This window comes from Hoplias malabaricus, chromosome 10 (assembly GCF_029633855.1).
Source record: "Hoplias malabaricus isolate fHopMal1 chromosome 10, fHopMal1.hap1, whole genome shotgun sequence".
In the NCBI taxonomy this organism is placed as follows: Eukaryota; Metazoa; Chordata; class Actinopteri; order Characiformes; family Erythrinidae; genus Hoplias; species Hoplias malabaricus.
Window position 1 is genome coordinate 29,413,235 of NC_089809.1, and position 13,591 is coordinate 29,426,825.

The window sequence follows — 13,591 nt, forward strand, 5'->3', positions numbered from 1 at the left end:
TAAAATAATGGGAAGTGACTCCATTCCCATCTCCCAGACTGGTAGTCTTAACTACTCAAGCATTCCAAACTCACAACTGTTCACATTCCTCTGACTGTTTCAGATAGTATTCACAAACTGGATCCAAACCCATATCTGAATCAAAGAAACAGCAGACTGTTTTAGAAGTCCTCTTTGCACATACAGGTGGGAATTTGTGTGGGAGTACTTTGCACTAACTGTGAAACCAGTCGTTCTGTGTGTGTGAAGTACAGTGATGGCTCTGGAATTCTGTGCCACGTATATGAGAGGGCTAGAACTTGACTCAGTTTCAAAAGGTTGATTTAACATAGCTTTCCAACAATCACTTCTAAACTCCTTCCTTTCAGAGTAATGAATGGACTTGAATGGGGTTGGCAAACGATAGGAATGTAATCGGTCTTATGTTTCTTTAGGATTTTATTGAATGCACTTAAAATGCACCTCTTAGAGGAGTGCCCTGCCACAAACCAGTAAAACCATGCTTTGAATGCACTCACTGGGGGGACACTAAAACTGTCTGGCCACCTGTGATGCAACAGGATGCCCCTGAACAGTGGCCATGCACAAGATTTTGCACATAGAATGAAAACAAGCAGAAAGCTCACACCTGCTTTTCCTGTGCTTGTTACATCTGTCCCCAGTGAAAATTAATTTATAGTCTTTGCTGAGACCTTGAGGGCCTTATAGTTTCCCTCTGTTATGCTCCTTACAGTTTCCCCTCAGTGTTAATGTTGTTATTCTTCCTTTCTGTGTACAGTCACTGAGAGCCTGGTTCAAGAGATATCATTAGCATTAGCAAACTGTTTACATTACAGGCTACTGCTCTGACTGGTACTGTACTGTTTGATTAACTGATGTGCTGACTTCTTATTTTCCTGCGTTATGAGTCACTACCACTTGCCTGTTAATTCCAGGTGTGTCCTGATAAATCAGTGCAGATGATGAATCCACTTCCTTTTAAAACACCTTTTAAAAAACACATCCATGATCATTATTTTCAATGAGGTGGAAATAAGTTGCATTACAGAACGAGGTGTACTCTGAGAAACAGCTGTCAAGTTGTGACTTGGAAGTTCCTCTGACACAACAACAAAAAAATATTTCACGAATTCAAACGTCAGCATCCTAAATTGTGAAACTGTAAAAGGAGATAGGAGTTGAACCAGGCCTCAGATGTGAATCACAGAATTAAAAGTTGGCAAAGTGTCTTTATACATTGCTGTCATGTTAAGTTTTGTTCATGATAAGCTTTTTGTGAATTTGATCTGTACTACGCTACATAAACTGAATGTATCTTTTATTACAAAAAGAATTATAATTTGTGTGTAAGAGGATTCACTGCAGTAATGAATGTGAAGTGTTAAATAAAATGCCTATTGTTTTTCATAGCTCCTGGTGCTAGTTTTTGAGCAGGGTGTTACTGCTGCAGCGCTGTAAAATATTGTGATACATCGATATAATATCGAGAAAATGGCTTTAAATACCTTGGTGTGATATTTTGCCATTTTGCTCACCCTCACTGTTTGGTAACTTTATGCTGCAAAAGAATGAAAATAAAGCTCTTTCTATTTTGAGGGAGCACACTTGGAAATATGGAAAGCAGGTTTCAGCAGGTGCTTAAGCTGAACTTTAATATCAGTCTAACATCACACTGCACAGTACATATTCAATGTGAGAATTAAAATATGACCTTAAAGAGTACTGAAGAAAAACCTAGAGAAATGACTTATAATTTATTAACTAACCCTTGAAAACCGGCCTGTGTTCCACAAAGCGTGCACAGGTTAAAGTGTACAAAGTGATGAACTGAATAAATCGTGCTGACAGTAAACGTTGAGTTCAGTGGAGCGACAGAGAGAGAGAGAGAGAGAGAGAGAGAGAGAGAGAGAGAGAGAGAGAGAGAGAGAGACCTGGGGGGAGAAAAAAGTCATCGCGCTTACCTAAAAAGTTGCCTGATAATCTCTGCCAGAACTCTCCTGTTGCCGCTGAGCTACTGAAGGGAACCGGTGTTTTGACGCTCTCCGGTCTTTATCTCGGGTCCTGTTTTCTCGGCGGCGGAGTACAGTGGTGATCGGCTGAGTGTTGTGCTCAGAGACGGAGAGTGATCCGCGTCCTCTGCTCCACGCGCTCAGCGAGGAAGTTAGTGACTCACAAGTTCCCGCCCCAGATGAAGAAGGAAAAAATGCCTTTCTTCCCCCAGCAGCAGCCGCACAATGAAAAGTTTAAGGAATTGAAAGTCTGGTCATTACCTTTCGCCTTATTTATATGAACAGCCTACACATTTCTGGAGCCCTTCAGTGGGTGAAAAGCCTCTCATACGTGGCCTTCTTTTTAAGACGTCTTACACCCTGGACTTACAATTGTCTTACAATACAATAAAAATATGACATGAATGTATATTGCCCAACATTGGCTTATTAATCCTCAGTGTCTGTAAAATTATATAACGACAGTAAATTAAGGAATTTATAGCTTCTTCCGTTGGATGACTTCACCATGGACAGTTTCTGTCTCTCCTGACGTGTTATTAACCTGGTGGAATGGTATTCTCAGGAAGTGGACAATTCTTTTATTTTTTTATTTTATTTTACTCGCAGATCCCGAGAGAAATAGTAGCTGAAGGTCTTGGTTCTGCCATTTTAGTCCTTAAAAGAAGAGAAATTGTGTCCCTACTCTTTAGTAAAGACAATTATCATTCCACTGCTTGTGTTACTACATTATTGTAACGCTTAATGTTTTATTTTACCCAAGGGATAAAAGGACCAAGAACATGAAATGAAAACTTCATGAAAACTTTAGGGACATGATTCCCAGACTGATTAATCTTATGTCTAGACAGAAACGGAGTTTCAGTAGTAAATCACAACTGCCTTTAAAATTTAGTTTGAGACTAGGCTTAATCCATGTGGCTTTACACATCAGGGACTATTGTGTAACTGAAATACTTGCATAAAGTGTGTTGCATGAATATGAGTATAAACAAAAGTAAACATATACCTGAAGAGTGCTTTACCTTGATATAACTGACTTTAAATGCTTTTTTTCTCATTGTAGTCACGTCTCTCTCTCTCTCTCTCTCTCTCTCTCTATGTGTGTCTGTGTGCATTACTAAACTGTCCTTCCTTCACCCTTTCATACTCTCCAAATTATAAACTCTAATTTTACCCACTGTGGTGTAGGCTTCACAGGACTGCACAACAAATTAAAGGACAAACACTGCCATGTTCATCATGAGATGATGAGAAAAGATCCCTTATTGAATTCCCATAACACATTGACCAGTCTGCTAGTATATACAAACATTACAGGATATTTCAGCGTGATTCAGGTCTGTGTCACATATTCTAAACTATATTATGATATAATATAGAAGTTATATGCAAAGATGTTAAATTTTACATTTGACATGAAGGAATATACCCCAGCAAAGACATTCTGACAACAAGAAAAATATGACTATTAACTCTAAACTTTGACTGTATGATGAGGTTTGCTTCCTGTTGAACACCAGTGACACAACTTTAATTCAGAGGAACAGACCAACCAGAAACAGCATGAATAATCTCATCAGTGGCCTCTTTACTGAACAGGCCAAACATATAAGCATGCTTTGTAAGACACAAAAGTTTTAAAGCAAACTATTCAGCCATTTTCAGTGTCACTGGATAGCATAATGTATATTCATGACATGTCCTAATGAGCTGGTATCGACATTGGTCTCTTCAACATGTCCTAAGCTGAGTGGGAGAGCTACACCCATGACAAGATCATGGAAAGATTCAGTTTCCTAACAGCATACCTCAGCAACTTCCATCAGCTCTCCAAAGACAGCGTTGATGTCTAATTCATAATGTTACACATCCATAGTAATCAATGGACTGTATGTTCATTACATAATCTTCAAATCTTAAAGCTGAGGTAGTGTAACATATACATTTAAGCTACTTATAGGTGCTAGTTTATGGCATATCTTGTGAGCGTCATCATAATTCTGTTACTTTTTTTTTCTAATCTGTGGCTTCTACAGCAAAATTGGTTTTTATGCCCTACTATGGCAAGTAAAGCATATCATACCATAAAATGTACTTGGACAATTTGCTTACATCTATAACTTAATTAAAATAAGTAAGTCACTAGATAAGAGTCTGCTAATGATGTAAAGGCAATGTTTAAGACTAAAATGATTCTTGATGCAAACATATCCATACTCAAAGACTTAAAGACTGTCTGTTAGCACGTATATTCAAGTTTTTGAAAGTGTTAAAGGGTACAATTGTGGCCAAAAGCAGTTTTCTCTGGAAGCTTAGCATCCTTTAAGGTGGAACAGTGTGATTGAGGGGAAAAACAGACTATTGTTTGGACATGAACTTGTCTGTAAGTTTTTATTCACTGTTCAAATTACCACAGGAATTTGTAACTCGAGTTGTTTAGTTTTGTAGCACTTTCGGTAATGCAGTTAGTCGTCTCCTGAATTTGGAGACATTTCCACCTTAAGTAATCAGAATCAGCAAAAATATATATAATAATAATAATATCTATATTACTCAACTATTGAGCAGTAATTGAACAATATACTCATTTAGGTTCATGGGGTTCTCTCCAATATTTAAATATACTTCTGATGCCTCTGCCATGAGCAGAGAGAGAGAGGAAGACTAGCATACCGGACCGAGCCACATTGGTTTTTTTTTTACTCATTTACAGACACTGGGGCTTTGTAAACACATCGGACTGCTTTCCAGCACACAAACAGGCTGGAGAGCTAGTAAATTATAAGGAAACAGCACATGAATTTTATTAAAATTGTTTTTGATTAAATAGTGAACTACGCCTTTAATGGGCTCTTCAAGAATGCCAAAATGCAGCACAATTCAACATCATTAAACCCACAGAAATCACCACCACTGGCTTAGATCAGCACATGATGTGAAGTTCACTTCAACCTTAATCTGAACACTGGAGCCTTGCAGGGCTGTGTACCCGATTAACGATTTTACATCACTATATTTCACACCATGATTCAGACCACATCACCTTTGTTAACGAAACTTGTGCTGTCAGCAAGAAGGGTATGAAACATATCACAGAGTGTTGCATGGACAGCCACCTGTCTCTCAGCGTAGACAAAACAAAGGAGGCCATTACTGACAATAGGGGATATGGTCCTTTAATCATCAGTGGGAGTCAAGTGGAAAGAATGAGTAGCGTCAGATTACTTAAAGCACTCATGACTGAGGCTTTCTTCTGGAAATTCACCAGCTACCACCTCATCAGAAAGGCACAACAGCACCTGCAATTTCTAGTAAGACTTAGGGAGTTTACCCACTCTGTCTGGATGATCCAAAGAAACCTACAAATGAACAGTTAGAAAGCACACAGACCAGCCTCAGCATGGTTTGATGTGGCATAGTTCTAACTATTGATGACAAGGTGCGATGTGGAAGGTGAAATCATTAGCTTTATCACTGAAAGCCTTACATCTAACAAGATATTTGCAATAATAGATATCTGAATAGAATATGAGCCATGATACCAGACTTGACAAACCTGATTAAGTGATGACTCCATCTGACATTCCTGTTGTGGCTCAATCTCTCCATTTATTATGGTGTAATGAGCAGCAAGTATGGAGCACTGGTTTCTGAAGTCTATGTTGTCAGTAATATACTCAGTTGCATTATAATTACATTTTAGATATTTAAGTTGTTTAATATATTTTTTATCCACTGTGTTAGTGAGGACTCCCTCAGTCATTTGTGTATGCTCACTATGATCAAGATGATCAGTTTTATATTACTTGTCCAGTGGTGAGACCTTTGATCTTTTTCAAATAACTATTAATGTCACTGATGTCTACTATGAAACTAAAAAATTAAAACTAAACCTGTGTTAATTCTCACAGAAGAAATCAAAGTGAAAATATGTGGTGCATATTGTGTGTCATATTTGTTAATATTAAGTCATTTCTGTGGATTATAGAATAGTTATAAAATGACGTAGGTGATGATGAATGAAACAATAGAAATATTCTAAAATGATTCTGAAACATAAGGTGTTTCTTTCTTATACTACATTAGCATCACCATCATTATAATTTTCCCCCCTGCTTCATCCATTTCAGGGTCACAGCGGCAACAGGGCGAGCAAAGTATTCAATGCATCTCTGTCTTCCACAACTTACACCAGCTTCTCATGGGGAATGCCTAGGCATTCACAGGCAAACCGGGAGATATAATCCCTCCAGGATATCCTGGGTTATCCCCGGGGCCTCCTACCAGTTGGCTGTGCTTGATACACCTCTAGCAGGATGCGTCACCACCTCAGTTGATTCCCCTCAGTGTGAAGGACCAGTGGTTGTACTCCCAAATCCAGATCAATGACCTCGTCACTGGTTCACAGAGAGTATGCCTACCACTCAAGTGCACAATGGAGGCCTCAACACAAAACAGCCTGGAGGTCAACATCATCAGCAAATAGCACCCACTAAACTAAATCCCTCCTGTCCCAGGCTATGCTTTGCCACCCTGTCCAGAAATATCAGGAACAGGAGTGGAGACAAAGCACAACTCTGACGGAGTCCAATGTACACATTAAGCAATTCTGTCTTGCTGCCATTCAAATATAACTCACAATCTGAGTTGAACAACTCACCTGAGTGACACTGGTGCCCATACTCCCAGTGTACCTGCTACAGAATATCTCAGGGAAAACACACATAGAAAGGAGCAACAAATGAAAATGTAACAATTTTAGAAATGTGAGGATTTGTCACATTCTTATTTTATTACAAATTATGGGTTACTTATTGCATTTTATACTTATTACAAATTATGGTTTACTTATTGTATTTACTTATTGAATCACAATCTTTTGTTCTCATTTAATCAAGTTACTGATTTACTCACCGTGCAAACACAACCCTGCCATTTTGGTGAACATCTACGGCACTGTGGCACTACAGGTAATGTCACGGCCTTACAGCTCCAGTGTCCTGGGGTCCTGCGTTGGAACCTCTCCTTGTTTGAGGAGATTCTATGAGGAGATTTCATAGCTGTGCTTGGAAAGGGCCTAATTTAAAAATATGTGGAATTACATTGCTTCAAAAAAGTATTAATTTTATCAGTTAAAAGAAACACTGATAACTGTGTGAGAACCTAATATTCGAATGTCTATGGTGTAGATGAGGAAATGTGGGAGATGGTGCTCAGATGATAATGGTAATGGTCTTTCCCTCTGTGCAGGGGGCAGATGGAACATTGCTGTGGCCAGAGGATACATTCCAGTGCCCTGAGCTCAACTACTGCCCAATGGCAATATGTCACTTGTGTTGTATTCACAGGCCTGTATTAAAGAAACCAAACGCTAATATATCTGTCAAGCGAAGGCATTCCAGCTCCCATAACCGTAACAGAACAAATGACCCTTCACCCTGTCATCTTAGCATTTGCCCCTTGTTAAGCACTTTATGTAGCCCATTTTAACCTGGTTAAAACCAAGCAGCCATACTCAATCCTGGCATTGGCCAAATTTCAGACACTCTGTTGACATGTATCATTGTAGCTTGGTTACTAAGAATCAGCTGGTTTTCATACATCTTAAACTGTATGACAGATCCCAAGAGTGGAAACCCCACAAACCCCAGGTCAATCAGTAAGACTTAGTGTGGAAAATGTGACCCCCTTTGAGGGTTATGTTCACCACAGAACTTTCTGCATGCTGTGCAAATCTCACACATATAAAGCAATTTCTTGGCAGTTATGAGAAATGTTTGTCTGGAAAAGAGTGGGGAACGCTGATAGATGACATGTATATATTCTTTCTTTTGCATCCATTTGTCTCTGTCTGGTCTGGCCTTTCTTTTCCAATTGCTTGGTCCATTATTTGAGACATGAGGGAGCAGTTAAGAGAATAGCAGTAGCTTGTAATAACATAGCGAATGTTATTTTATTATTACAGCTAGTTATCTGTGAAACAATTGTAAGAGCAGGCTCACTTTTTTGTTTACAGCTTGATAATGTCTCTGAAATGGTTCACATGCAGTGTAAGAGATTAGGATGGAAGCTTTAAATATGATGAGTGCTCATTACTGCTTGGGCTAGAAAAAGGAAGCCTGTTGTATACATTTCTGCTCATGTACTTTGCTCACATGTTTGGACATTAGATGGCCATTTTCCATGTTTTTCCACTTCAGCCCAGGAAGCACAGGAAGGATAAATGAGTGTAAAGACCCAGTGATTCATCCAGGTGTCTGTTGTCACTGGGATTTATCTGAGGTTTCTCACAGTGATGCATACAAGCTGACTGTCTGGATGAGAGTCAGGTTTGGGGGGGTCTGGGCCACAGGATAAGGAAAAAAAAAAGCAATTTAAGAAACACAAAACTTACTATCTGTTAGTGTTAACCAATCTCTTTGGCAGATGTAGGCCTTCATTATTGTGCCCAAAGCCATTCAGAATGTCAACACTGAAGCCAAGGCACATAAACTGAGAGGCTCAACACCCTGTTTTTGTTATAGACCTTCCCCCCCAAGCTCCAGTTTATGCAACACAGCCGACAAAGTAGAGCCCTGTGATGAATGCCACTGATCAGATGGCCATATAAAGTGAATGTGAGTTGGTGTATGCACAGTGTCTTGCAGAGCTACAGCAGCAGCAACAGGACTCAGTCCAAATATGTGTCACAGTGAGAAAACTATATATATTAAATATACACTTTAGTGTCCATAGATGGTAGCTGTGAATCAACTAGCAAATGCACTCTCTTATTCCCTTCATCACTCTCCGAAGCCCCACTAAGCAGTTTTCTGCTCTAAAATGTGTGACTAGAGGACACTGCCCCCTGCTGTCGAGACGGTGTAAGTAAACAGTAGACATCGATTTTTTCCCCCTGCTATTTTATCTGTACAATTAATTTTGATGTGTAATGTACAGAAAACTTTACAAAAAAAATAATTTATTTATTTATTTATTTATTTATTTTCGATTTTGTCATCCCTCCCCTCTGGGTGAGTTAATTATGACAGAGGCTGAGGTTGAGTGAGGGTTTAGTCAGATTGTCGAATCTGCGGTAGAGAAACTTCACAGCCATCTTCACACAGTACACGTGAAGGGGACTGAGCTCACTTCTCATTGAGCTCTCTACATCTGAAAAAAAAAAAAAGATTTTAAGCATCTACAGACATGTCTTCGTTCAGGAAAGCGCTCAAATCCAAACAGCGGGATCATAAAGAGAGATCTCAGGTTCGTTTATGTCTGAATGTTGTCTGTTTGGCTCAGCTCTGTGTTTAGAAGCGAGTTAGCTTTTCCATGAGTCAACCAGTAAGGTAGTTAGCAACGAAGCTAACTGAATGAGATATAAACATACTTGTGTAATTGGTTAATAAAGCGCAGTTTTAAAGCTAGCTGCGGCGAAATCCAGTCTTTTTACTAGTGCAGGTGAAGTCCAGTTTCAGATGCAGGTTTAAATTAAACCTGAAGCAGTAGTTTGTTTCACGTTATTAAAGCCACTGCTGTTTAAACCAGGTCAGTCTCAAAGGCTGCCTTCTTGCTAAATAGTGGGCGAATATGTCAAGAAACTGTGGCTTCTACACCCAGTTAATGAACTTAGTGTTATATAGGTAATCGTACCGCTCTTGGACGATTATATACGGCTGTAGGTTTATTGCTAAAAACTAATTTGATATATAAGTTATTTCATGAACTACATAGCTATCGCTAGCTAGGGCACTTAAGGGAGTTACGGTAGGGAGCCATTTGAGACAGAGCCCAACTTTCCTGTATATTTATGTACGTTCCTGCATCTCTAACTGAGGAATAATAAGTTTAATCGAAAAAAAGCTTACTTTGTGTATAAAATGTTTATTAATGTTATTTTTTTCCCTACCAAGTGTAAAGCACTGTGAAAAAGTCCCTGGAAAAGTTATTTATATGCGCCATTAAGTGGGTTTTTCGCATGTGGGCAGCCATGATTGTTTATTTGTTTGTGGAATCTCTGAATTATTCAAGCTACTAGGTTTCAGGACCATAGCTGTTTCAAAATGTAAATAAGACACATTGTAGTTGTTAGTCCTTTTAACTGAATTGCTGTTGTCTGTTTTTCTTTTAGCCTGGAGCTAGGAAGCATTTAGGACTCTTGGAAAAGAAGAAGGACTACAAACTTCGTGCAGAGTGAGAGAGCTTTCTGTGGCAGTCCTTCATCTGTTAACGTTACTGACTGCTTGAATGTTTATTGTACACTTAGGATTACATACCTATTGGAATAATTTGTTAATGCAGGCTTAAATTGGACTGTAACAATAGACTTATGTGTATGCCTTTATTTTTGAGACATCTGATTTAAGACTGGGAAAATGTAAAATATTTTGACACACACCCAACCCATTTTCACTAATAGTGTCACAATTGCAACTATATATATAAAAAAAAACTTAATAACAGCTGACCATTAAATTTCTGCTTCTCTTCATTACAGTGACTACCATAGTAAACAGAAAACACTCAATGCCTTACGAAGGAAGGCAATGGACAAAAACCCAGATGAATTCCACTTTAAAATGATAAATTCTCAGTTAAAGGTATTTATTCTATGTTTCCCACTGATTACTACCATTCCAATCACCTTCCGTTAATAATCAGACTGAATTTAAAGCAAATGTTATCTCTAGACACTGATATTTGTTTGAAACTTAACTTATCCGGTTAAGTTTGACTCATTTGCTGTAAGAACGTGATCTGAATGTTTTCACCTAGGATTTCATAGTATTATTGTTAATAATTGGTCTGTGTTTCTAAGGTGGTATATGCCTTTGAGCTGTTTCCTTTGGTCATGATAAAAATGTGCTATTTTTCATGTTTATTTCCCTCTGCATATTCTGATGCTGTAAGTAACATTGATCTTAATTTGTCTGTTGATGTTAGGATGGAGTGCATGTGATTAAACAGAAAGAGGAAGAGATGACAGAGGAACAGAAGAAAGTCATGAGGACTCAGGATATTAGATATGTGGAAATGAAGAGGGTGGCAGAGGCCAAGGTAGGGAAAACTCTCCACATCAGTTGGTATTAGTGTACTCAATGGAAATCAGTTATTGATCTGTGTACACTTTACCTCTGGATAGTTATTTGTTATAAGATGTATATGTATTTTGAAGTTGAACATTTGGGACAAATATCAAAAGTTGTCTCCTTTTCCAGAAAATCGAAAGATTAAAATCTGAGCTCCATCTTCTGGATGCTAATGGTAAAATACAAAATAAGCATACCTTTTTTGTGGACACAAGAAAAGAAGGTAAGCAATTACAAACTCAGAGTAATTGATATGTGCTTTTTCTTCCCATGATTTATAACTGTGTATCGTCAGTTAATTAAGTTGTCATAAAATACAATGTTCCCACAAATTCGTTTTGTAGATGTTAAACCACATTTGCATATGAAATTGCTTGTAGCTAAATAGAGATTTTCTTTATCACAGTGGAGGATTTTGACCTGGCCAGACACCTGAACACAGTACCTGAGTTGGTAGACAGAGCTTATAACAGGCCTACACTGGACACCCTGATGAACAAGAGCATTTTGGGAGCTGTGGCACCGAAAACAGTAAAGGTTAGAAATTATTTTATGCCTTGTATTCACAATACTAAACTTGGAAAGAAACATGTTGTTTTTCTTTCACAGTGACTGAGCTACCTGCTGTCTTAGAAAAGGGTTTTTAAGCACATGCAAACTAATTAAAAAAAAAAAAAAAATGCTCACCTGAATACAAAGAAAACATTAACTATATGTGCAGTGTGTACAAAACATTTCAGCAATCACTCACTTACATGTTTAGCAGGCAGAAGATTCTCCACAAGAGGGCACTATTTAGCCAGTGACCTTTGGTAATTAAAGGTACTGCTTGGTACTATAAGTTTTGTTGCATGTCCTCCTTATTAAAAAAAAACAAACAAAGCTTTTAAGTTTATATAGCTGAACATACATGTTGCACAATGCTGAAATTTACAGAGGTGTTAATTTGAACACTTTTTGATTTAAAAATAAATAAATAAATAAATACATTTTATTGTCATATTTAAAATTCCTTCCCATCCTTTCATATAATAAGGCTTCTTGTCTTCTGTGAACGGTGCTTGGTCATTGTCATAAATATGGTATTTTCTTTAGAGACTGGCCAAGCAGCGTAGGCTTCGGTATGAGGAACTGTCTCAGCGTATTGACAGAGAGAAGAAGATGTTTGTCATCACCCAGAAGATCCAGACTCGCAAAGACCTTCAGGTGAGCATGCACACTCAAATGAATCTTTTCATGATTGCAGCACGGTGTGGTTAACAGTAACAATGGCATATTTTTTCAAACTCTTATTTAAGCGCTAAGAAATTCTGTTTTTCACCATTCCTAGGACAAAAACAAGAAAGTAAAAGTGCGAAATGAGACCCCCACTGCTCCTGCTGTCTATAAATTTGAAGCTAAGAGGAAAAGATAACGCTCTCACGTCCTCCAGATATATATTACTTCTAGGGAAGACTTTCAAAAGCTTGGCTCCAAACGACCAACTCCACGGACCACTAGAATAAAGTCTTTTTGTTAACACCAGTTCAGGCCTCAAACTGATTTGATGTGAATGTTCCTGATAGCTTTGTCTCACAAAAAAAACATTGCATTGGTAAAGTGGCATGACAACTGACTGGAGATTTGGTTTCATGGACTGTAGTAATTGTTTTAAAAAAAATATTGGTTCTGTTGACAAGCTGCTGTTTATTTTGCTTACCCTCTATTTTTTGTGTATTTATACAGAAAAGTGCCATTGTGTTCTGAAATAAATCTCTTTGGAAGAATATTGTGTATTTTTTATTCAATACAGTAGGTGGCAGTAGCATATCTTACTAGCATATTAAATCTGCAATTGCATTGTTTGAAACAAATGAGAAGACAGTTTTTTTCCCCAGACTGGTCTCACATTTTATAGTTTGTGTGAAAATCTAAAAATCTACTGATTTATAATATTTATTAAAAAAATAAATAAGTAGAGTTTTCTTTATGGACACAATTTGTGTGCGGCAGGTAACGGGCACTGCTAACAGCTGACCATTTGAAATGTACGTCATTAGTGATGTTGTAAAATTGATGTTTAGAGCAATTTATTCTTTTTTTTTTGTTTAAGTTTTTCTAGGTTTTCTTTTTAGATTTTTTTTTTAGGTTTTATTTTGTCTCTTCTTGTCATTTTTATTTCCGTGTAAAGAGAGAGTTCTAAAGCATTACGTATGATGTAGTTACATAATAAAAAAAAATTATACTTGATGAGGTTGTAACATAATGCAGATATAAACAAGATATAAAGAGATGGCTATCTTGTACATATATATACAAAATATATAAATAAAAAATATATAAATACAAAAGTGTACAGGATGTCGCGCAGACGTGAACATGTATGTGTATTATTAATTTTTTTAAACATTGGCCTGTGCCAGACAGCTGAATGTATTTCAGTTGAACCTCATTCATTTAAAATGGTTCTAGATTTGTATTTTGATTAAAATTCACAATGGACTGTCACATGATGAAACCGAATTTAAA

General features: G+C 37.6%; 2 protein-coding genes across 2 annotated transcripts in view; one reads left to right on the forward strand and one right to left on the reverse strand.

Moving 5' to 3' along the window:
* Positions 1-2,126, reverse strand: part of fhl3a (four and a half LIM domains 3a) — a 34,853-nt gene extending 32,727 nt beyond the window's left edge. The window contains exon 1 of the mRNA XM_066682668.1: positions 1,962-2,126. The gene's annotated coding sequence lies outside the window, so the exon portion shown is untranslated. The remainder of the gene's footprint in view (positions 1-1,961) is intronic.
* A 6,947-nt stretch (positions 2,127-9,073) lies between these two features.
* utp11 (UTP11 small subunit processome component) lies at positions 9,074-12,841 on the forward strand. Its single transcript, XM_066683799.1, has 8 exons — positions 9,074-9,260; positions 10,126-10,187; positions 10,492-10,594; positions 10,938-11,051; positions 11,213-11,306; positions 11,490-11,620; positions 12,179-12,289; positions 12,414-12,841. The coding sequence occupies exons 1-8, from the start codon at positions 9,201-9,203 to the stop codon at positions 12,495-12,497; spliced, it is 759 nt and encodes a 252-aa protein (XP_066539896.1). The 5' UTR covers positions 9,074-9,200; the 3' UTR covers positions 12,498-12,841.
* Positions 12,842-13,591: the final 750 nt, after the last annotated feature.

Excerpts from the sequence above, each read along its gene's own strand:
- utp11 (XM_066683799.1), top strand. The coding sequence starts at position 9,201 with ATGTCTTCGTTCAGGAAAGCGCTCAAATCCAAACAGCGGGATCATAAA. Across the intron at positions 10,595-10,937 it reads TGATAAATTCTCAGTTAAAG|GATGGAGTGCATGTGATTAA; the intron begins GTATTTATTCTA and ends TGTTGATGTTAG. Across the intron at positions 12,290-12,413 it reads AGACTCGCAAAGACCTTCAG|GACAAAAACAAGAAAGTAAA; the intron begins GTGAGCATGCAC and ends CACCATTCCTAG.